This window comes from Lepus europaeus, chromosome 4 (genome assembly GCF_033115175.1).
Source record: "Lepus europaeus isolate LE1 chromosome 4, mLepTim1.pri, whole genome shotgun sequence".
NCBI lineage: Eukaryota > Metazoa > Chordata > Mammalia > Lagomorpha > Leporidae > Lepus > Lepus europaeus.
In genome coordinates this window covers 121895748-121921957 of record NC_084830.1, presented here as the reverse complement: position 1 = coordinate 121921957, position 26210 = coordinate 121895748, and the positions used below count along the sequence as shown (strand labels likewise).

Below are 26210 nucleotides of genomic sequence, written 5' to 3'. Positions count from 1 at the left end.
AATTAAAAGACAAAGTTAAAATGACTTCTGTACTTTCCCAACGTCTCTACTAAATGTACCATACATCTCACAATTTCAATATCACAGTTTAAGGAGCAGTGATGACTTTCAATTTTGCTGTGTGGATAAAGAAGGAAGGGTGTGCTTTGCAGTTTATTGAAAGCTATTTGGGGAGTTAAGTCTTGATGGCTACCTGTCTTATTCTTTCTGCTTCTCCATCCTTTCTCCTCCATCCACATTTATTGACACCTGGCATCAGCCTCTTATTCCACAGAACTTCTTTTTTCTTTTAGAATCAGAATTGGAGAGACAAATATTATAGAAACAACAATTTCAAGGATCTAGTGCAATGACATGGATCAATGCTTATTGAAATTTCAGGAAGCCTGATCTGCTGAGAACATAGTTAGCTGGTATGGCTCATATTTCTAGATAATGATCACAGAGTGGCTGGGGGATGGGTTAGGAAGAGGGAAGCTTCTGGCAAATGATAGCATGGCTTTCACTCTGGGGAAAGCCACAGATGCTTGGAAACAAAAACATGTTTACCTAGAGGAAGCTGTGCAGATTCAATGTGCTCTCCATCTTATACTGTACTAATTCTAATATATAAATGGCTACTTACAGCAGCCCTCCTGCCCCCTATTAAACACTACCGAATTGCCCCTCTTATTTCTTTAATGCTTTTACCAATCTGGCAATTATCGACCTCTTAACTTGCGTATTGCCTTCTCTCTTACTAAAATGTAGGTGTCTTGTGGGAAAGAACCTCACCTTTCTGGGTCACAGAATGTAGAAGATGCATGGAAAGTAGATATTCCAAGTATTTTATTAAAAATTGGAATTTGCATATTGTTTCACCTAACTCTTAAAAAAAATAGCCTCAGAGCAAAATAGCCATGTTTTCTCATGCCTACTTATAGGAGACAATCTCCAATTTTTCAGCACTGACATATAGTCTACCATCTCCAGGACTTACTGTGGTGATAGTACATTGCCAAGTTTCACTTGCCATGTGAGGCCTTACACATTACACAAGAATTTATAAATTCATGGTTATGGTTATCACTAATCAGAAGTTTATGATTTATGAACATGAATTTCCAAGTTTCAGGTTATATTTAAAGATTTTGCTCAGGAACAATACCCTTGCCTAATCTAAACCTTGTAGTTAAGACTTAAAGCAAGGCCCTGTAGAAGCAGAAGCCAACATTTTCCCTAGTCCAAAGCAGCATAAATGTATTGTTTTCAATTTGGTGACTTAACAAGGAGTACAACAGACACATGCGTCTTCAGTCAAGGCAGGAATTCCTTCCAAACAGGGGAATGTATTACAGAAGATGGAGATCTACTTGTTCCCTAAATGAACCACGCAACATAGGAACTGTCATTAGCTACTATAAGGCAACGAAGAACTTATAAAACCAGAGCCAGAGTGTTATTAAGACCAGGCACGATGGATTTAAGGCAATATAGATTTCTGAGCTATTTATTTATTTATTATTATTATTGCGGGTCCCACTCTCCCTGCCGCAACAATTCTAGCTCTGCAGGACCCATGTAACAAGGCGATAGTATCTGAGAAATAATGAGCGAAGGAATGCTGTTCTTTCTTTCAGAGCAATCTCAGGTGCGATCTTATACCGTAAAGGACTGGATCAATACTCCCAGCAGCAAGCCGCTCGATACCCCCTGAATTATTGCTTCATTTTTCTTCTTATTATAGATGAGTTGTGTTATTATTTTCCCCAAATCGATATTTTACAACCTTTTTTATCCGTTTCTCCATAAATTTTGTGATTACTTTAAACTGGGAATTCCGGTACACTAAATAAGATGCAGTATCTGAAAGGGACGGGATGTACTGACATGTTTTTGTTTTTGTTTTTGTTTTACTCTTTTAGACACAATGCCTTTTTTAAAGGCACATCATAATCAATAGCCAAAGAAAAATGTTCAGGGAGATAAGTTTAACATAATCTTGTTCTTGCAAAATAAAAATAGAAATCCTATAAAATATCAACATCCCAAATAGCAAAAAGTTGAAAAAACACAAAAAGAGACACAATTGATAAATACTTTCCATTTGAAATTTCATTCTTAATGCTGTTTCTCCCCTCCAGTTAAAGGGCCAAAGCAATTCCTTTAAACTGTTTCTCACGAAGGAGATAACTCTATGCACCTTGGAGAGATTTAATTGTCTTCTGTAGCTGTCTCCTGCTAAGTGTTTAAAACATCAGCAAATCAAATCATGTAAACTCATATCCTGTTCTGTGTCAGTTTGCTCCAAGCCTGATTATTTAGATGTTAACATCAGCAGTGCCTACACTTAACACAAGAGATGGGGAATATACTCCCCTCCGCGAGTTCCAGGATGACTTGAGTTAATTCTATGCTTCCTATGAAATAATGTGTGGTACTTGGCAAAGAATGCTCAGTGGTAACTAAATAACCATTACAGTGCAGCCAGTGGTAATTACATGGTAATTCACATTAACTTTATAATAAGCACTGTATTTTTCACTATATCCATCTGAGAATGAGGCAGAATCATAGCCTTTCATTTCTTTTTAGTGCCACCTAAAATAAAAATAAAGTAAAATCATTTTAAAGGCAGATGGACAAGGAATATAATCCTGGTGAGTTAAGCTAAAGACTGCATTAAAGAAATACTTAAATCTATTAGGTCTAATTAGACATGACATCCCAGAATTTACAAACAGCAGTTCTAATAAACTTATTTAAAATTTTTGGTGGTTTCTTTAGAAAATGGGAGAATATTATATTATAGGCTGTTATATTACATTAAGGTTGTATAATTTTATATGGGCTCTTCTCTTTTTATGTAAAAGCCTACAGAACTTTATAAGAATATTTCTGATTAAATCAACAAGTCTTAAATAACAATGTGCTTCTTGTAATATGTACTTAATAATGCAATAAACTATTCTAAGTAGTTTAGAATAAAACAGGATGCACTTTATTCTGATTGGCCAAAAGATTTCTGGGCTAGAAGGTCTCAATTCCTTATAGCACTGCAGTGCACAATTCGCATGTGACTCTCTATTTGCATACATATTATTTAAGTTTGCAATTATGAGGTCCTGAAAGCACCTTTCATTTACCACCTGGACCCTTAGGAGGAATCACACGATGAATGCATCATGTGTAAGAATATGAAGAAGTATTCAGAGGAAAAGAAAGCAATGGGAACAACTTTAGACGAGATCGGGCGCGTTCAGAGTGGTATGGCCATAGACATGGGAACAACTTTAATTGAATACTTACATTATTGGCTTAAATTAGACCTGGTTTTAAGTCAGCTACTCTTCATTAGTTGCTGTTGGAAGTGTGCAATGAATGTATTTGACTTTTTACTCACTACACTTACCACAATGGACAACTGCCACTTTTGACTTTCTACTGACAAGTAAGTGTCCTAAAAAAAAAAAAATCCATTTTTATTTGAATTCTAACACAAGCCCCAGATGAGACTGAGAGTATAAATCCTTCACACAATCTTACTTTTTTTTTTTCATGAACTGGGAATATGTCACTGACGCAGCGATACCCTCTGCATTTCTGACCACAGCACAAGTCTGGCAACAATTCACATGCTCATTGTCAGCCAGTCAGCTGCCTCTTGGGCTTCAAACAGTAACCAAAACACCTCACTAAGCCAGACGCACCACAAAGCTCTCTTCCCAGGCAACTTGTAATCTTGTCCCTGATTAGCATTATCTTGCAAGTATCTCTCTCTGGTTGACCCTGCTAATTTTATTTCCAAACCTACTAAATGGAAGATCACTAACTGTGGCAAAGGCTGTGGCCTCCTGTTTCTTCCAGGACCCCCATAGGACTGAGATTTAAAGGCACAATGGAGGGTCACAGATGCCCTGTGACTAAAACAGAGTATCATAGCAAGTCTCCATGGGCGTCAGATTATGAGAGTGCAGTGGGGGATGCTATAAGAGTATTTCAAAAGCATGTGGAAAAACATAATCATGAGTAAAGTTTCTTTTGGTGCAAATTTGTTTTAAAATCCTGCATATGAGAGGTCTTAAAAAATTAGAGAAATGCATATTATGAAAAATGATGCATGAATTTCAAAAACTTTTTGCACCATAATAACCTGCTTTTAAATTCACAAACTTTTTGAAGTACCTTTTATGTTCGGGTGGACCCAACCAAGTCCCTCGCAGTTTGGACATTCAGAAAATGACCCTTCAGTCCCCATGAGGTCACCCAGCAACATACTGGGCTCTGACAGATGCCCTGATCTTATGCTGAGCTTCCACAAAAAGAATGAAAGACATGCTCTTAATTTTCATGAATTCACTTTTCCATCGGAAAAATGGCACTTGGCTCTTCTGTGGGACTTTGATTTACTCAGAGATGAAGAAAGCCTTCTTTCATCAGCAGAAAGGCAAAGATGTAAACAGATCAGAACAACAATGTCTGTGCCACCTATTTTGTAAACAAATCATATATTGGAAGGCCTTCATACTGCCTCAACCTTTCCTTGAGAATTTACTCAAAGGTCAGTGATCTTAAAGAATTAAAGAAGAGCCTATCAAATGTTGTTTAGACGATCTTCATACACATTCATGAAATTGATGTCTTTGTATATTTGTATATTTGAGAACTCTTCCACAAAATAATTAGTAAGTCTGTGTATATATGGTTTGTTCTGATTCTGAATGCAAATTCACCCTATGTTGGTTTGGGAAAGGCTCTTCTTTTACTATTTGAGCCTCAGGTGCCTCCTCTGTTAAATGCTGGAATTGTACAGGCTGTCTCTCAGACTTTTCCATTTCTATACATCAGATTTACAGGCGCCTATTCTCTTGAAGCATTTTTATATGATTTTCCATTAACAGAGCACCTACTATATGCCATGCACTATGCTAAACTTCTCACATACAGTATCTACAAATCTTCAAAGCAATCCTAGGAGATACTATCTCTATTTTACAGATGAGGAAATGCAATCTCAGACTGTTTAGAAAACTAGCAAGGGGGGCTGACGCTGTGGCTCAGCGGGTTAACGCCCTGGCTTGAAGCGCCGGCATCCCATAGGGGTGCTGGTTCAAAACCCGGCTGCTCCACTTCCGATCTAGCTCTCTGCTATGGCCTGGGAAAGCAGTAGAAGATGGCCCAAGTTCTTCGACCCCTGCACCTACATGAGAAACCCAGAAAAAACTCCCGGCGCCTGGCTCCAGATTGGCGCAGCTCTGGCTGTTGCAGCCAACTGGGGAATAAACCATCAGATGGAAGACCCCACCCCCACCCCCGCCTCTCCTCTCTCTGTGTAACTCTGACTTTCAAATAAATAAATCTTTAAAAAACAAAAATAGTAAACTAGCAAGAAATTGCACATTATTCATATTGGGCTCTTTCTTGATTTAAAAGATCTACAATCACACAATTTCTATTTAATTAAGTGAACCTAAGTAAAATACACTTAGTGTAGAGACAAGCATTTAATAGGACAAAAAGGAAAAAATAGGAATCTGGTATAAATACCCTACCATTAGCTTAGTGACTTTATCCAAGTCTTTAAAACTTGGTCAATCTAGTTTTAAACAGCTTCAAAGAGTACAATTTGGCTAAACAGGTTATCTTTCAGGTTCACATTCCATAAGCTTAAGATCACATTTTACAGTCATTCCTTCATACATTCTTCCATCCATTGATGTGAATACTGTTTATTGCAACCTGCTGTGCACTAGGCACTGAGAATACAGTGGTGAACAATGCAGACAAGGACCTTGTCTTCATGAAACTTACAGTCTAGTGAGAGGTCCAGGCTATACACAAGTAAATTAGAAAAGTAAGGCTGGTACTGCTGGTAATAGCAGGTTTAGTCTCCATTGCAAGCATCTTATACGGGCACCAGATCGAGTCCTGGCTGCTCCACTTCTGACCCAGCTCCTTGCTTAACACATTTGGGAAGCAGCAGGTGATGGCCCAAGTATTTGGATTGCTGCCACCCACATAGGGAACCTGGCTAGAGTTCCTGGCTCCTAGCTTTGGCCCAGCCATTGCAGCCATTTAGGGAGTGAACCACCGGGAAGAACTGTCTCTCTAACTTCGACCTTCAAATACATACACACTTATTTTTAAAAATAAGAAAAGAACCCAGATCGTGTCAGCTGATGCTAAGTGCAGAGAATGGAATAAAAGTGGTGCATGCAATCAAATTGTGAATCCTGGGGAGTCGGCTGAAGCATCCACAAATCCCTATTCTCATTAATGAATTATATCCATAGAAAATTAAAACTTGGAGTCAAACTACTGCAAGTCCATTTCATAGATAGAAAAATCTGGGCTATTCAAAGGTATAATCACTTACTTGAATGAATATAAATGTGACATGAGATCCATCACTAGATGATCCAAATTTTCCTAAGTGAACAGTTTACCTTTCGTCAATCTCATTCTTAACACCTGAAACTGAGGATAAAAAGCCCTGTTCTTCCTACCAGACAGAGAACAAAACAGAGTGAATAGATGGCAAAGTATTGGTCAACCATAAAACTACACTGAAGTAAATTATTTATTTATGCAGACGCAAGGTGAAGATGAGACACACAGAGGATTAATAGCCAGGTCTTTACTCTGGCCCCGACATAAAACTTCACACAAGTCATAATATTATTTTTTTACTTTGGTATTAGTGATTTTAGTAAGTGAAATTTCTAAGCCTTTAGATGATCCTGCTATCTCTTCTGAGCTAACCAGTGCACTGTTTCATTTTTCCAGTGTCAATAAAACTGGAGCTACACAGCTCATTAAAAATGGATTCTTCAGATACAATCCTTCACCCAAATGTTCCAACAACCTCAAAGAGTAGTTTTGGCCTCAGTGACTATTTTAAACAACAGTTAAAACTGAAAGGAAATGGTGCACGTGTGTAGAATGACAGGGAAGGTCATATTCCGTGCAGATATTTAAATGTGAATATATTTTTGGCATTAAACAAAGATCTAAATTAACTCCATATTGACTAGGAGTTGGTGCTTCCTGAAGCTAACCACCAAGGCTGATCCCAGGTGGTTCTGCCCAGCAGGTTAAGCCTCCCTTCCATGATGTAAAGAAGTTAACCACAGTTGATGTTAACAGGAAAACGATGAACAATTACATGTGTGAGGTCAAAGAGCAGTGGGTGTGAGGCGAAGTCTGTTCTGTTGTTTCTGCCTGCAATGTACTGAGTCCCAGCTCTGTCTTCCTCTCACCACTGAGATAGTATAGGAAATCTGAAACCCGTTATTAACAGGATGGTTTCAACTTGTACTTTCAGTTGCCTAAGATGAAGCCTGTTTACAAGGGTGAGCATCCCTTATTTCAGTCAAAAACATTATGTAGGTGCCAATACTGTGGCATAGTGGGTTAAGCTGCCGCCTGTGATGCCAGCATCCCAAATGGGCACTGAATTGTGTCCCAGCAGCTCCACTTCCAATCCAGCTACATTCTAATACTCCTGAGAAAGCAGCAGAGGATGGATCAAGTGCTTGGGCCCCAGTACCCACATGGGAGACCTGAAAGAAGCTCCTGGCTCCGCCCCGGCATTTGCTGCCATTTGGGGAGTAAACCAACAGATGAAACATCTTTCTCTATTTCTGTCTCTACATCCCTCTCTATGTAACTCTGCCTTTCAGATAAATAAATAAATCTTTTAAAAAATACTATGATACCATGTAGGACAGACAATTCAACTTGCACCAAGAATCGACTATGGCACATGATCAAACAATGCAGAAGACATACCATGTTGAAACATATGGAGAGATTGCTCCTGATGAAGAACTCCCTTGTTATACATTTGAATCGTTTTAAGTTTTCTCGTATGACAAGGTGCTTTCTCAATGACATTATTTTAGGCTAGGTAGGGTTATGAAACAATCATAATCAAATGGTGATTTGGGAGAGCTTACATAGATTAAGATGAGAGTCAAGACAAAAAAGGAGGACAACATAAATTTAATAACTTTTCCTAGAAGATTGGCCTCTCACTGTCACAAATATTCCTCAAAGCAAGCATTTTTAAAGAACAGTTTTAAAAACATTATTGAAACGGGCTATGTTTGGAGATTTGAAAATACCAAATGGTTATTTATGGCTCAGAATAAAATTTCCAACAAAAGCCTTATGCACAGATCTAAAAAGAACTGTATCCCAAGCAACTTAGGTTGAAGAAAATACAATGGGATTTAAAATGGTCCTGATTTTGAGCAAAACAAAATAAAACAAAATACATTGACAGCAAAGATATTTCTAAGGAGTCTGAATAAAAGTGGAACCCTAAAAGCAGAAAAAGTTATATTTATGAAATATTATAACATATTATGAATTTAAATATGTATCAGAGTACTTCAAATATATATATAGGAAATACATATAATGAAAAGCTATGTGTGATTTTCAAGACTGTTTTTGCAAAGTAAATGTATCTTTTAAGTCCATTTTTCCACAAACTTTTTGAAGTACCCTTGTGTGCAGCTGAATTAATATGTGAAATTTTGTAAGTAGACATTTGATAATTCCTTGGTATCTACAAACATCACTATGATTAACTTGACCCTAAAACCTGAAAACTTCTTGAGAAAAAATGGGGTAATGTCTTGTATTGAAGGTCATGGTATAGTCTTGCAAATATGTTGCTAAAAATTCTGTTAAAAAATAATGTGTCACCCAATAATATAGGAATAATTTTTAAAAATGGTATAGCCATGAAAATGCATTGTTACATCCTCACTAAAATGCTTTCATGAAGAATTTGAACAAGGGAAATTTTTATTTTATAATTTAAATTACAAAGGAAGATGCAAATTTATATAAATATAATGTGACTTACTCTAATCAAAGTATGTAGGAGTACACAAAGAAAGATACTGGAAGAAAACAGTGGTTATCTCTGAGGATTGGGATAAAGGATGACCATTTTTCCACTCCTTTCTATATTTTTAGAATCTTCTATATGAGGATGTTTTATGTTCACAATGGTACCATTTGGTTAAAATGTTTAAGGCACCAGTTGCTATCATGTCAGATGACAATTCACACATCATAGAAGAACCCACACTCTCCCATCACCAATAGCCTAATTTCAGGAAATCAGGGAATTCCAAAATTTAACAAGGTAAAGTAGCACCCCAGGAGTTTACCCCAGTGTAAGCTCCTGTCCTTCTACTATGTTCCAAATCCTGGCTCCTCCACTTACTGACTAAACCCAAAGAAAGTTCCCTTCTCCTTTTTAAATTTTCTTGTCTTAAAATTGGCTAATAGTAGAGCCTGCTTTACTAAGTTTTTTGGAGGGTCAGGGCAGGGGGTATTGGGATGGATGTTTTACATTTCAGTAACGTAGAAAGGAAAAAAGTTGAAAAAACGGGGAGAGTTAGTGTGGGAGAAAAGTGTGCAATAGGAGAGAACAACAGGATGAATCTCCACCAAGGATGTTGGAAGCCTACTGGAGTGGAAAATCAGAGAATCAGTGACAGAAGAGTTCAGCACTCCATCAGGGAACACCACTCTCCTGGGAAGAGGACGGAGGGGCCTATAGTACTTATTAATTGTGATAATTTTGGATTTAGGGTTCATATATGGTTAAGGGTTTTAAATGAGTTTCATTTTTACTTATGAAAATTATAGTACTTATTCACATAGCAGGGGAAGGTTTTATAGAATTAATTGACCCTAGAGGTTATTCAGGTTGCAAACAGAAGCAACTGCATGCTATAGCTAAATATGCTTTTGTGAGCTACTCCCAACACCTAAGGACACACACACTCATTCACTGATGACAGATAATTTCCAAGGAACGTGGCTATCTCTAATTCTGACCCCTAAAGAATCCAGGCATGGACAACTGGCCCTGTACTGCAGGTTTTTCAGAAACACAGAGACAATAATCTAAATTCAAGATATGTGTATGTCTTAACATGAAGATAAGGATGTATCTCATTATAAGGCTCTCCCAAACCATGAAATAATTATCAAAGACTGAAAATTATTTTAAATTACCAACCCTGATATTTATGACATATGAATATTATCAAATGAGAACACAAATTACATAATATTATGTAAGCTATCACCTTAATTTGGTAGTGAAAAAAAATATATATATAGGACGAAGATTGGAAGATACATGCCATTGAAAATAATATTAGCAGTTCACATTTACTGAGTGTTTAAGTTTTTAAGAACTAGCAGGAATGTGGGAAATTTTAATATTTTTAATATTTTCATTGGTGCTCAATAAAATAGCTGAAATCAATATGCATTCGTATGCAACAAAAAGAAAAATGAATTTTATGTGCTATAGGACTCTAGGTCTGTTAACTTTAATAATGAACAGAAGGAAAGGCATCAGGCTGCAAACTTGGATAAACAAAATCAAAATAACCCTCAATAAACATTTGGAATAAATCTTAGAAAAAGAGAAAAAGAAATGTCATCCCCCTTCTCTCCCACTCCAAGATATTGGAGACATTTTCAACATACATACTTAAAAAGCTGAAGGGTTAATTTATCAAGATAATGGGTAAGAAAAGAAAAATCAAAAAACAACAAAAAAAATTGCAAAACTCCAAATAGTTTATTGGCATTGAAAACCAAATCATGTTATATCATACTAAAAAGATTAGAGGTTCAAGATTTTATAGTAATGCATGATATTGGCAATAATACATAGAAAGCTCAGCTTACTACTTTTATTGTTAATAGCTTTCTAATCCCTTACCAGAAATTTATAGTTGAGAAACAGCAACACATCTTAAAGATTAAAACCATGTGACAAATAGTTCATGTCCCTTAATAACCAAATCACATGCCTTACATTGGGCAAGCTTATCTGCCCTTTCCTTCTATATGGCTTCATTGGTAGGAAATACTTTATATACCTATTACATGAATGATGAATGGGACCGTTGGTTATGGTCTGTTATTTGCTTGGCTGTAGTCAATATGTTTTCTTTGGACAGGGATTTCTGTGATTTATCTCTCTCCCAGCCTTATCACTTATTAACTCTGGGTAGACAGGAAAAAGCCAAGGTTGTATATAAGGCCTTGTGGCTATTTAGACCTCTAATGTCAGTGAAAATATCCCTTCTAATGACTCTGTTACACTAGCTGCTCAAGTCTTGATTACACTCCACTCCAAATAGGAAATAAAGATCATATTTCTTGGAGAGTGTATACATAAAATATGCAAAATAATATGCTTCCTTCAGTCCAGCTTTATTTGCAGGAAAGCTTTTGTTTTATAGATGATACAGAAGTACAATGGTTACTTTTTCTGATTGTTGTTACCCTCATTCTGGCACCAATAATGTTTAACTATATAAATATGAAAGGATTTGAATTCATCAACACATCAGCCTACATGGGATCAGGAAAAAAGTCCCATTTTGTGGACAAAAACCCCCCAAAGTCAACAAACACCCTCCAGTAGAGCAGAGACTCGGGACCTACTCTTTGTGTCACAAAAGCGAAAGGAACAAACATTCCCTCTGCCTTGAATAATTTCCTCATTTGGATTAATATTTAAGACATGTGGACAGGCATATCCTGAGAATTTTTCTTTCTTGTTGGGTCTTTTCCAATTAGGACATCACTAAGGCATAACCACGACTCAAGTGTTCAATACACAGCTCTCTTTCAGCTGTCTCCTAAGTGAAAACAATATGATAATAAAATGACAGATAAAGAATATAATTCTTCCCGAGTTTGCTTAGGCTTGTCTTCTTAACAATTCACTTATGTGGAGAAAATTTGCCTTTGCAAAATATTTTCATGCCCATTTTTTCATTGATACTCACAAGACTCTTTGGACACACAAAGAGTGATGACACTTGTTAAGCTGAGGAAGCCAAAAATCTAGAAGACTAACCCCTCTTTCAACCCCACATCCAACCCATCTCACATCCTTTCCAATTTTCCTCTTAAATACCTCTTGAATCCTTTCACTTCATGCCATCTCCACCCATTACCACCTAAATTGAAGTCACCAACTCACTCTCCCAATCGCAACGAATCTCCTAAGACGTCTTCCAACATCCATTCTTGTCTAGTATGCTCCAGCCACCCAGAATTATTTTTTCCAAAATGTAAATATGGTCATGTCCATTTGTCATGTTAGATACTTCAATATCTGCCCATTGCTCTTAAGATAACAACCAAATTCCTCTCCATGGCTTTAAAGTTTTGAACATGCATATCCCTGCTCTTCTCATCTTCTTTCTTGCCATTCTCCTCCTTCTTGATGTTTAACCTCAAAAGAGTTCTTACTGATTTCCAAGCTGCCATAATTTCCCCCACACAGTGCCTTATATTCTCCCATCTGCTTGAACACTCAATCTCTTTCGCCAACCCCAACCTTCACTATTTCTGGGTTAACACTTAGTCATCCTTCAAAATTCAGCTCTCATTTCTTTCATGAAGGGTAGTACCTCTGACCAACCAGTCAGGGTTTCTTTGTTACATAATAATCAGAAACCCCATTCCTGTTTTCTGGACACTTGCCAGGTCTGAAATTGTAAACTGATGAACATTTATGTTCCCTTTAAGACAATCATATCAATGAAAATGGGCCATATTTAATTTTGTTCAACATTGTTTTAGGACATTGCCTAGAACTGGTTTATAAAATTGTCTGGAATACAACAGGAAATCCACATTTTTGAGATGAATGAAGTAACAAAAAGAAGCAATCAAATCAGAACTAGAACCCAGGTCTCTTGATACCTCCCATAATGCTTAGAAAAAAATCATGTCTTTAATCATGATGAAAGCTGGCACATATGTAATATCAAAGCGTACTCTGATAACCAATTCTTCTTTGGATTTTCGAGAGAAACAACACTATTATTGTCTGCTTCTCTCTTTTTGAGTTTACTTTTAAGGAGCACATAAGGTACTATTAGGACTGCATTTCATACATTGAACCATTTAGTCCTCAGATGAAGGCACTATTAAGATATCTCAATTACAGATGAGAAAATTAAGCATATTTACAATATAGACCTAAAACCATTCTTTAACAGAAACCCCAACTGCCGTGTTCTTGGCATGTAAAACTTCAAGTGAAAAATGACAGAACCTTAATTAACAGCTCTTATTTACATTACATGTCATCCAGAGTACAAAAATCAATGAGAACTCATTGATCCTGGGCAATATGTCAATCAACCATTAGAGAACACCTATCATATTGTTTCAACACAGAGTTTAAAAGAGTATAGGATCAGGGAGGGATATCTCTTCCCTCATAAAGTTTGTGGACATTTTGTGATTTGTCTTCCAAAGAATAGTATAGAATTCCAGAGGCACAAAACAGTATATGATAAATTAATAGTCTAACCACATGGGGAAGTCAGATACAAATACAGAGACTCTTCCAATATATCAAGGTAAGCAAAAGGGAACATGAAAGTCTCCTACCCCAATTGGCTTATTTTATGGTGAAGAGATAGAAGTCCAGAGCAGATAAGTAACTTGCCCTACGTCTCGTAGCCAGATAGTAGCAGAGCTGGGGCTAGCACACACCTCACTGCTCTCAGCTCAGGGCTCTGTCCACCATGCTCCACAGGAAACAGTATTTCAGTTGGATCTTACACAAGGAATTACGATGCTCAAAATGCCCAGTGAGGAGACTGGTTTGACTAGAGGTGGGAAAACACTGGGCCCAGAACACAGTGAGACCTGAATGCCAAGCAGAGGATTTGCGGCTACATCTTAAATACTGTGAGTCAAGAGGGAAGCCTTCCCTGCAAGATATTCACATGAAAGTGGCTTTTCAGAAGCTTAATGTGGCAGTGAACTAGTGTGAAGAAAAGGCTAAAGAACATGAGATGCATTAGGTACGAACTCTTCACTTCTCTAAAAATAATGCCTTTACCACCAAGATGGCGACTCTCATTTTGTGGAGGAGGTTGTCAAGCATTGGAAACAGAGCTTTCTGGTCTCAAACTTCTTGAACCTCGAGTGGAAACTACTTATAACTAAAACATCTTGGAAGGTGATTGGTAATGGACTGTAATCATGTTACTACAGCCTCCTACCTTTGTTACTACTGTCTCCAGAGGAAGGGGTTGAAGTTTGGGATGGAAACCAATCATTATGTGTTGTTTCTCAAAAAAATCCACAGTACGCATTTTACAAATCAGGATCCCCTCAGTAAAATATTTACTGTTTGAGGACATTCCTGAGAACATATCCATTATAACCAAATTATGAGGACATTCCTGAGAACATATCCATTATAACCAAATTATTATATTCACTTTATTAACTTCTTTTTCTTGCTACCTTATTCATATTTTGCTCTTTTTATTTGTGATTGATGGTGTTAAATTTTTTTTTACCAAGTTCTAAGGTGATGATGATGATAATGATAGTGATGGTGTTAATAACAACAAATACACAGTAGTCCATTGTAAATGGCAATGAATGAATGAACAATAATAGCTGCCATTTATTAGTGGAAATTACTGGTATTTGGTATAATGCTAGATTCTTTATATACATTTCTTTGATCCTAAAAACAACTCCAGCGAGGTATTATTGCCTTCTTGTAAAGAGCAGGTAACTGTGGTTCACAGTTGTCACAGAATGTCCCAAGGATAGCCTCTCTAGTGAGTGATTCAGCTGAGAATTCAGTCCACCTCCACCATCTTGGACTCAAGCATCCAATCACTCTGCTATACTGTGTTCTTGGGAGTCAAGAAGGAAAAAAATGGGGGAGTAAAGAGGTGAAAGTAGGGAGGCGGGAAGCAGGGATACAAAAATGGTGAGAAAGATTAAAAAAAGGAAAACTTGAATGTCACAGTAAAAGTTGTCAAGTTCTACAGAGCATATTGAGTCAAAATAACCCCTCCAGCTGGCGCCACGGTTCACTAGGCTAATCCTCCGCCTGCGGTGCCAGCATACGGGGTTCTAGTCCCGGTCGGGGCACCGGATTCTGTCCCGGTTGCTCCTCTTCCAGTCCAGCTCTCTGCTGTGGCCCAGGAGTGCAGTGGAGGATGGCCCAAGTGCTTGGGCCCTGCACCCACATGGGAGACCAGGAGAAGCACCTGGCTCCTGGCTTTGGATCAGCGCGGTGTGCCGGCGGCAGCGCACCAGCCGCAGCGGCCATTGTGGGGTGAACCAACAGACAAGGAAGACCTTTCTCTCTGTCCCTCTCTCTCACTGTCCACTCTTCCCGTCAAAAATAAAAATAAAAAAATAACCCCTCCAATGTACAAATCAATGTGTTATGCATTGGTAAATTACTTTGGGCACAAGGCATGAACAGGGAGTATTTCTAGGAAGAACTTCCATTTCAAAGTAAATTCTGAGACTAATACACAGGAATTTGGGTTAGTTCTTCTCCATAAGCAGAAGTTAGATGAAAAATGTTTAGACCGGAAGATAACAGTAGTAGAAAGGGTCTGAGAAGTGACCTAACTATTAATAAACAGCTGAACTGTTAGGTATTCCTGCATCAGGACTTTTAGCAACTTTCTAGAAAGCAGGCAGTGCATGGCCCTCAGTGCATACCTAAGCTAGTCAAACATCATCTTGGTGGCTCATTCTGGCAGCCATATATTCCTCAGACATAGCAGCCACTCCTACGGAGAAGTGAGTGGAATTAAAGTTGGATTGGCCACTTTTTATCAGGAAAACCAATTCCAAGAACTTCAAAGAAGCAGCTGACATGTCCCAAGAATCTTCTATCAGCTCCCAAGGTTATGTAAGGCTTAGCAGGAGAGATCATGATTCTAAAAGACCCAAGTCACTTAAAGATCTAACAACTGCAAGAAAACAAGCTATGAGAATAATAAAGTACTGGAGAGACCCCTTACATGGCAACAGAGTTATGGTAGATTTACTTCCCACTAGACTGACTGACCAAACACATGATGATAGCGCGCTTTGAAAAGAACCCTGTGACTAAAAAAGGGTGTCATTTTCATCTTTTAGAAGACATTATCCAACATTTAAAGTCCGTCTTGCCTTGCATTTACCTAAGAATAACTAAAACAGTAAAGTAAGATGTGGGAAGTGCTATTGAGCCTTTTTGTTCTAATCAAGTTGGGATTCACTTTCCTCCATGATTCTGATTGGGCAAACACAAGGGTCTCTCACATATGGAAGCTCAGAATCGTGTGTTTCTGGTAGGAGGAGCCATGATGGAGAACTGCCCTCAGCACCCTCTCAAGTGGAGCAAGCTGGCAGGCAGTCTGGGTTTAGTCAAATTCTTTCCTCTCTACTCAAAAAGTCTGCCTTTATTTACATAGATTAGGTCATACAGCTTCTGCCTCAGGGTTTTGTTTTTGTTTTTTGTCTTTAAATGATTATTGATTTTTAGTGCCTTCCATTTCTATACATCCAAACTCTCTCCAGCACACTATGAACACAGCAACAGTGCCTTCATTTGGGGTATTTTTTGGCTCCGCGATATTTTTTTTTAAAGAGAAGAATTCCAAATGATATTCCACGAGAAACAAGAGGTTCAGTTGACTCGATCCAGAAAACAAAGCTTCACATCTTGAAATACTATCGATGTTAGAGAAAATGAAGTGTGAACTTCTGTGGGTGGACTGGGGAGGGGTGCCATACATTTACAAAGACCCAGGCAGCTGTTTGAATACAAAGAACACGGAGGTTTTACAACCCATCTCTAGGCCGTCACTAGTATGTGGTGACAAGCAGAGAGGTAAACTGAGTAAATCACACACACCAGTAGCCCCAGCCATGAACCAGCAACCTTTGGTAAGAGCATTTTGTGGTAATGATTAAGGGGCCCATATATAATTCACCAATTAACAGAGCTTCTCTTTTGCTAGAAACGATGTGATGTCGCAGCAACTGTTAATGGCCCACTATGTACCAGTGGAGAAATCTTTGTTTCAATTTCTTCAAATTTTTGTTTTTCCAATATGGGGAAAGGTTACACTCTCTACTAAAACATTTTAAAAATGAAGACTTTTTGTCTGTTTCCCATAGTTTGAAGCAAGAGCAGAGCATTTTTTCATACTTTAAATGTCACACACAGGTACCCATGTGCATACACACCAACTTTTCCCACTCTCCCTTAACTACTTTGCTAGACTTGCAAATCTGTTGCATTTATGTTTGATCTTAATTCCAACATAATATAGATTTTTCCAAGATGTGATTTCTTAAATTGATGGCAATTTTTTTTAATGGTTAAAAAAACTCCAAATAATGATGGGTCCCTAGCTATTTTCTTTTGAGAAGTTAAGTAATTTAATGGGGCTGATTTTTTTTTTTTTCAAACTTTTACGGCCAGGTGGCTCTAGGGGATATTTTGTTGAACACTGATTAAAAATAATTTCTTCTAAATGAGACCTGACCACAAAATGGAACCATTAATGGGCAGGGACATTGTCACCAAAGCGGAAACCACGGCTGATTGCCTCTTGTACCTCCCACCACACAAGCATTTTCTTCCTTTTCTTCTCCTTTTCTTGCGCTTAATAGCAGAGTAAATAAGCAGCCAGCAAGACCTAAATGTTTTCGGCCAAAAACAGAGTCCAAACTCCTCAGAGAAAACATTTGGCCTCTGTGGTTTTGTAATATGTTCCAGAACGCCGCGTTCAGTGAGGAACATTGTGAAAAACTCCCATCCAGTGGAATGATGGTGGGGAATGTTACAGTATCAGAAGTTTCAATTGGTCCTTTTCCTGCAGGCCCATAATGAGGCTTGTAAAAAAAAAATAGTGCTATGTGGAAGTTCTCATGGGAAAAATGAATGGCAAGAAATCCTAGCTTTAAAAGAAACAGCTAATCTGCTAGTTTGATTGTTCTTCAAAACTTACGCTGAACCAATGAGCCTAATTAAAAACACTTGGCCTACTTCTATAAGGCATCACAGCTTTCTCTATGCTTCGTTTGTATACACCGCAAAACTCCAGATAGACTATTATTTTTTCAAGTGCTCACTAACAAAGTGCTGACTTTGTTGGGATGGCTGAGCTAATTTCTTGAACTCAGTGTGAAACCTTAGCTAAACAAAATTGTGGTAATTTTCCTTAATTTGTAAAAGTGATTGGAGTGCAAACAAAATTTTCCTCTTGGGTCAATCCTATAATTTTCAATTAACTAAAACTAATCGTCAGGCAGGCACCAAACCTGCATTTTGTTTAAAGGGCTGGGAGGCATTTCCAAGGGTCAGGATGCATTAATTGTTTTTTATAATTTTGAGACAGAGAGACTAAGAATCGTATTTGGTTTTGTTCCTATCATTAAAATACAAGAGAAAGATGTTTTGAGATAAAATGTCACAGCAAAATAAAATGTGTCGATTTAATTGAATGGTTATAATTAGGACGCACTAACAGTGTTATCCCTTCCCTGCTCTGGAATCTCTTTGAAAGCAACTTCTGCTTTGGAGTAAATGTGGCCCCATGATCCTTTGCATGAATGTAGGAGATCTAGGATGAGTTCATGTAGACAGATACCCAGACCGACACTAAGCAGGGAGCCAGGATTTCACTACTCGGAGTGCAGTCCTTTAGCAAGCAGCGTAAGTCTCACTTGGGAGCTGGTAAGAAATACAGAGTCTCCGCTGCAGCAGAATCTGAATCATAAAAAAGATCCCTGTATGTCTGGTTTACACTGTACCATGTGGGGATCTTTTCCAGTTCATGTTGGCTACTTAGAAAATTCACCTGAAGTATCTGCACAGAGATCCCGCCTGGATCTGAATTCCTGAATACAAAAAAATACAAAGACAGTTTGTATTCCCTCTCCAACCCAAGCTCTCTACTACAAACTGGCCCAAGTACCAAGGCTATTTTCAAGAGGACAAAATGCAACTTAATGGAGGAGGAAAGAACCAAGCTCAAATTAACTATGAAAACTGCCAAATCTATAACACAAATGCTACAAGTAAACTCGAAGAAAGTTGGATTCCGACTGTCCATGAGAGCACATTCCCACTCTATAAAGCAAACTAACCCCAGCAGTTTGGCTTAACATCCGGAGAGACTCAAGAGTGTTTAGCGCACCTCTTTCCCCTTCACTTTTTCCCATGCTGCTGCTTTAAGCATCCGGCTAATTGTTCCAACAGTTCTGCCATTCAGCGCACACACATAGATACATTTTTAATAATAATAGAAGCTACTCATTTAGTCAAGCATATCATGAAATGGACAATGTCGTATGAACAGAAACTGGATTGAATAGTAATATACTAGCTTATGCCTATAAGATACAATAAAAAGACCCCACAGGCCACGGAAGTCCTCCGTTCACCATGGCAGTAGTTCTTACCTGTGTAGATGAATCTGCCTGGCGTCCCTTTGCAGAACTGCTTGGATTTGTAGGACAATGTGACTTCCACAACACCAGGGATGTGCCGAGGAGGGGTCTGCACACGAATGGCATGAGGAGTAATCAACTGGAGGAGAGAGTGGGGGGGAACTGTCATTACGATATGTGAAAGACTCATTTTGCAGCTTCCCTATCAGTTCTCCATAAACAAAGCTTTAAAACACATAATTAACCTGTCAATGTTTAAATGCAATCTCGATGGAACCTTTATAAAAGACACTGACAACAATATTTACAAGTGCTCTGAGCACAGCCATAACAACATTATCTGGGTTTTCCTACACGGCAGGCACTCTGCTTCCTGGTTTGAAAAGGGAACCTGGCCTAATGAAATGATTTATCTACCACAGGATATCCTTTGGAAAATCTCTGTTTGAAACAGACACCCCATTCTGAGTTGAGCTTTGCCATGCCCCTCCTGAAGTTGATGGGCCTGGTTTTTGAACTGAGCCCCAAAACACGTGGACAACACAGAGGTAGGAAAACAGTAGGCCCAGGCATTCTGATTAGCTGCAGAGCACATACATGAAAAGCCCTGAAGATCATTCAGTGCTTTAACTACCAGAGGCACAATCAAAGAGCTTTAAAGGCAAAACCAGAGAAATCTGCCTCCCTGGCATAGCTTAAGGATCTGGCAGAACGGAGGACTGTCCATAAAAGAAAAATGGAAGGCTGGTGAGGGAGCTGCCGAATGCTCGCTGGTCCATGGTGTAATTCCCTGTGCACAGCGAGCAAAGCCACTGCTGAGCTCTGCTGGCAATCAGATTACACTGTGAAGCAGAATTTATTTTTTATTACTCTTATCTTTGTTTGTATAACAAAAATGTTATTAATGGCCGTAAAACTGGCATTATCTGGTTCTTTGAAAAATTCAGCTCTGGTATTTGACTGGTTGACCTCTGTTGGTACTGGATTCTACATGTTCTCTCCATGAGTTCTGCAGTTGCCAATTCTGACTCCATTCTGATGCACTTAGTTAACATTTGTGGTATTGAGTTTGTATACAGCAGATACTACATACAGTATACAAGAGTTTATACTATCTTATGCATGTGCTGTTTTCATGAGGATAATCAGAAAGTACTTTTATTTTAGTGTGCAAACCAAGCTCAATCCAAACTTCTCGCCCAGAGAATCACAGATGACACCGTGAGAAGTAATCCAGTTCCTGGATTCCCCCAGGGTAAACTGCCCCAACACCAAGTCCTGGGAAAAGGAATGTGAAAAAGTTGCTTCTGCTAAAATCCACAAGTGGTTTCTGGCAAGTGTTCCTTCTTGAAACATGAGTAGGCATCAGAATAATACCATTTTAACTTGGAACGAGAAATGACTCATCCTCTTCTGTAGAATATAAGGATGCTGAGCTTATTTGTTGAAGACATTCAAAAGATATTTCAGTAAGACCAGGCTAACATGGAGACTGAGTTGATTTCCACAGCTAACAGTTTTGAATGGCTCAAGGTTCACCCATACAAGCACACATACAAAAATCATTTCTTAACATTTTGTCCTATTGATGTTGAAATTCCTCTCAAGTGTATTACACACTTTCTAAAATAAGTGTATATAATTTAACTTAGTCTTGATGAATCAAGATCACTATTTGGAATACCCTGTATTGTATCTTGCTATAAGATGTAGATACTCTGACTACTGAGGCATGAAGGGCCACTTTCTCCTGCACTAAATGGTTCTAAATAGCACAATTTTGGAATCATTTTTATTTTACTCTGTTTCTTTGCATGTTTTTTCCTCCTGTGACTCACTGTATTTTCTCATTTGCTCTTGTGATCTATAAGCATAGCACCAGGAAATCAAATTTAATGTTGTATAGAGAATAGGAGAGGAAACAGGTGTTGAAGGATACTACAAGATGATCTTCCAAAATCTAGTGCATGCTAACATCAGTTGTTCAGGGAGCATTCTTTCAAAGTTGGGAACTAACATTTGTCAAGTACCTAAGAAGTAGCTACCGCAAAGCTGGAGATTTTATATAAAACCAGTAATTTGTTCAGGAAAATGGCTGTGTTTTTGTCTCTTTTTGTTTTTCTCCTGTGGAAACAGAGTTTTTAAATGGTTAAACTGCATAAGATTGCCCTGGTAATCTGCAATAACATCCTTTAGGTGGCAGGAACAAATACTTCCTTTCTAATCACAGGGAAGAACTGTTCATATGGAAACTTTAAAAGGTAGTAACAAACTCCAATACTTCACATCCAAAGCCTGTGTGTTTTCTATACATACTCTTGCTATCTTCTCTTTCCATTTATTGCCTCATCCTTTGCTGACTTTGAAAGTAAAGGTTGTTATATTTCAAACATGCTTTTATTTATGAGTTACTTAGGATTTACAATAATACTTAAAAGAACCTGCAGCCAATTAGAAAATCCTTCACCTCTTCCTTTTTCTTAAAAAATAAAAAGATATTAATAAATAGGTGGATAGAGATTTATTTTTAAGTTTATGTGCTTATTGCCTACAGATGCTACACTAAGGAACAAAATTCATGGGCTTTACTAGATATGACTGCAATGAAACTAGTGATTGTCTGAGGTTTTACCATAAAGCATTAGGCTCAGGAAATTCAAACAAATTTTCATTTGCAATTTCATTTTCGAGTTTAATCAATTACCCTAACTAAAGCAGAGATTCCTTCTTGAAACAACTGTCCTTCACTGATGAGGTTAAAATCTGAGTCATCATTAGAGAATGAATTCATTAATATTTTCCCTGTTGTCAATATTGGTCTGGGAACGGTCTCTAGCATTGATGGCTTAAATAAGAGAACCATTGTGGGTGATGGCTATCAATTTGAAGGCATAGGTTTAGTTACTCGTCATTCAAAGAACTATCAAATTTATTGCTGGTAAGAATGTCAGTAGTCATTCAAAACGAATCCTCTCATTTTCACAGCTAAGGATATAAAAGTTGAAAAAAAAGTCTAGTGGCTTCAAAAAATGATCCAACAGCTTAGGAGAAGGACGTTATTTAGAGAAGAGGGTCTAGACTCCAAGGCCCTCAGATCCAGGATTTCACACATTATTCCAACCTGGTTGGACTAAGGGAGCCACTCTTGGCAACCAGGGTAGAAAGGTCTGTATTAAGTCTAAATTTTCTACATTTCCATAATTCAAAGATCTCTTTCTCATGTTTTGTCATATATATATATATGTATATATATATATATACACAGCCTATGCAATTCTGTACTTAACAGTTTTAAGTGGATTATCTTTTTGTTTTAAAACTTATTTTAAGAGGAAATTGTATATTGCTACCATAATTGGAAAACTGCCAACTAAGAATGTATTGTAGACAGTAATCTCAACATTAAGATGTTAAATTCTAGCTGGATACTGTTGAAAACCTGGAGGACTTTACTGAAAAAGAGAGTTAACTAGTATTAGATATAAAAGACTTATTTACCCCAACTGAGACTTTCTCCCTTAGCATAAATCAAAAGTGCAAACAAGAGACAGAATAACTTTCTCACTGGGTGATTCAGTCCTATTTAACAACTGTTGAACCCAAAATTGTCTCCTGTTCTGACAGGGGTACATGCCCTATACTCTGGGAAATTCTCTTCTATGTGATTAGAGGGCAGATGCACTGTTGACTTGACCTCTAGAACTGCAAATCAAACAAGCTGGGTTAGAAGTAAAGATTCTGAAACTGTAACATCTGACACTACTTTCTCCCTTGTTGGAAGTCTTCACTTTCTTTACATCTTTTTCTTTTCTTCACCGTCTTTACATCTCACTCATTCGAACATGTAAGACTTGTGTCAGACTAAGTGTCAGAGCTTACCATAGCATTTCACATTCATCAGTTTTAAAGCCCATCCTGTGGTGTGCATATTCCAGATGAGAAATGTTGAGCATCAGGCAAGGTGATTATTATCATTTGAAACACTAGGAAGAAACTCTGTCTCTTATGCCTATAAGTAACTGTTTTCTATAACTCTTCTCTTACTCACTGGGGCCTAACTATTTTGGTTTTCCTCATTACTCCATTTTTCTGCCAACTTGTTACCTGTGGAAATTTTACAAGTTCTACCACATCTTTTATTTCCCTCTTTTTACTTGCTTACCCTTTCTTGAGTTTACTCATTGACTCAACCACCTCAGATAAACGGATACCTGCCGACTTGCTCTCTTTGGCCAAGCACCAATCTTTTATAAGCAACACAGCCACAGCATCGCTCCAAACATGTCTTCCTGCCACCTCAATCACAATAGGACCCAAGTTAAATTTTATCATCTTACTCCCTCCAAATGTACTTCTTGCCACTGAATTCCCTCTCTAAGGTACTACAATCCTCCAAACTGCTCAATATAGAAAACATGGAGTTATCTTTAGTTTTTCTAACCTTTAACACATGCTGACTGCATCCGCACTGGATTCCAGCAGCAGCTCTGTGCTTCTGCACTTTTCATTTTGCTCAGGTCGTCATCCTTTCTTACTCAGACTACTACAGAATGGTAAGTGCCTTTCCAAATGGTCTCTCTCTACTTTGACTTTCTTTGCCAAAATTATCTTCTTCAAATGTAATATTACCATGTCATGCCCTGACTCAAACCTTCAGCTTTCCACTTTGCCTACAACATATACTCCAAACTCCTTGGCATAATACTCATGGCACTCCATGGCCTGACAGCTCATCTATTATGCTCCCTGCTTTTCCCTTCCCCACTCCCGAGTGCAGCGCATGTGAGTATATGGGAACATCACACCCCAGCCTAACATTTTTGCTTTGTTTCTTACCATTCCTTGCCTACACATTCCCCTATGGATATTCCAATTGTTCTTAGAACCCTGAACATATGCTGTCTCTTCCAATAACTTTACTAATCCACAAAGTCAGGATTGCCTGCATCTTTGTGGGAATTTATACAATTATATATAATTTATACTAGAACATTTAACAGCCTATTTTCTTTGTGCTATGAAGATTTTTCTACATATTCTTCTCCAATTAGAGATCCCGAGATCAGCAAGAGTTTAATTCACACTTGTGTTCTTTAAAGTAAATTAGTGCCTGACACTGATGGTATTTTTAAAGTATTTCTGGAATATATATACTTGTAAATTGGATCACAATTGTGCGAGATCTTTGGGTCCCCCAGGCACAGTGATACTATCCATAGGAGTCCACTCTTTTCTTTTACATTTGAGAGGCAAAGAGACAAGAGTTCCTTTCCTCTGGTTCGTTCCCCTCTCCTCCTCCCCAGGAGCCATGGTGGCTGTAGTTGGGCTGGGGATGAAATCAGGAGTCAGGAACTCAATCGGAGCCTCCCACCTGAGTGGCATGAGTCTTATCTTGAGCCATCCCTGCTGCCTCCCAGGGTGTGTTAGCAGAAAGAGTGAGGAGCCAGAACTAGGAATTCAAACACAGGTACTCCAATATGGGACACAAGCAGCTTCACTGAGATCTTAACTGTGAAGCCAAACACCTGCCTGGAGTCCTTGGTTCTTAAAGCAATAATATTTAACCCTCATTCCCTAACTATGTTGATCTTAAAATTATTCATTTGGCCTAGCACCTATGTCCCAATGTAAGCACGGGGCTGCTGTTTGTATTTCATCTAAGTGGTAAAAAAGACGTCTAAAGTTCTGTGACCCCAGTAACAAGTGACAAAATAAAGAAAAAAACAGCCGGCGCCACCGCTCACTAGGCTAATCCTCCGCCTCGCGGCACCGGCACACAGGGTTCTAGTCCCGGGCACCGATCCTATCCCGGTTGCCCCTCTTCCAGGCCAGCTCTCTGCTGTGGCCAGGGAGTGCAGTGGAGGATGGCCCAAGTCCTTGGGCCCTGCACCCCATGGGAGACCAGGAGAAGCACCTGGCTCCTGCCATCGGATCAGCGCGGTGCGCCGGCCGCAGTGCGCCTACCACGGCGGCCATTGGAGGGTGAACCAACGGCAAAGGAAGACCTTTCTCTCTGTCTCTCTCTCTCTGTCCATTCTGCCTGTCAAAAATTAAAAAAATAAAAATAAAAAAAATAAAGAAAAAAAAAGATAAGAAATGTGTCCTGGGGCTGGCGCTGAGGCACAGCAAGTAAAGCCGCTACCTGCAGTGCCAGCATCCCATATGGGAGCCGGTTCAAGTCCCGGCTGTTCCACTTCCGATCTAGCTCTCTGCTATGGCCTGGGAGAGCAGTAGAAGATGGCCCAAGTCCTTGGGCCCCTGTACCCATGTGGAAGACCCAGATGAGGCTCCTGAGTTTGGATCGACACAGCTCTAGCCATTGCAACAGGTTGGGGATGGAAGATCTATCTCCCTCTCTCTGCCTCTCCTTCTCTCTCTGTGTAACTCTGACTTCAAATAAATAAGTAAATATTTAAAAAGAAATGAGTACTAAACAGGTAGTACACAAAAGAACCACACTGAATGTTAACCATATTTATTCCCAGAATGACATTAGACCTCATTTCTCTCTCTTCCACGTGTGTTGTGTATGTGTGTGTGTGTGTGTGCAAGTTTATGTGTATAAATTCCCCAAACTTACACAGGAAATACTAGTCACATAAATAATTATGGAAAAAAGAAATGTATACATATGCAGGTTCTTTCAGTGTAAGAAAATCAATAGTAAAAATTAAATAGCATACCACCAGTTTGGAGCAGTATATATCTCATGTGGTTACATAAAAACCAGGAGTATATGTGCATGGAAGATAGACTAAAAGGGAAAACATCAAATGTAACAGAAGTTACCTCTAGAGAGCAAAGTTACAGGTAGTTTTATTTTCTTCTGCATGACTTTTTTAATTCTCCTAACTTCTCAATAATAAAATATTACAACCCAAAGAAATTAAGATGAAAACACACGTGGTTTCTGTGGGACCTTACAAAGGCTGCCAGCATGC

The 26210-nt window shown here is 38.5% G+C and overlaps 1 protein-coding gene across 13 annotated transcripts in view; it reads right to left on the bottom strand.

Annotated features, from left to right (window-relative positions):
* Positions 1 to 26210, bottom strand: part of EBF1 (EBF transcription factor 1) — a 415547-nt gene that overhangs the window by 64017 nt on the left and 325320 nt on the right. For all 13 annotated transcript variants that reach the window (XM_062188750.1, XM_062188751.1, XM_062188748.1 and 10 more), the window contains one exon: positions 19282 to 19408. In XM_062188750.1, the coding sequence (XP_062044734.1) occupies positions 19282 to 19408 (127 nt within the window). The remainder of the gene's footprint in view (positions 1 to 19281; positions 19409 to 26210) is intronic.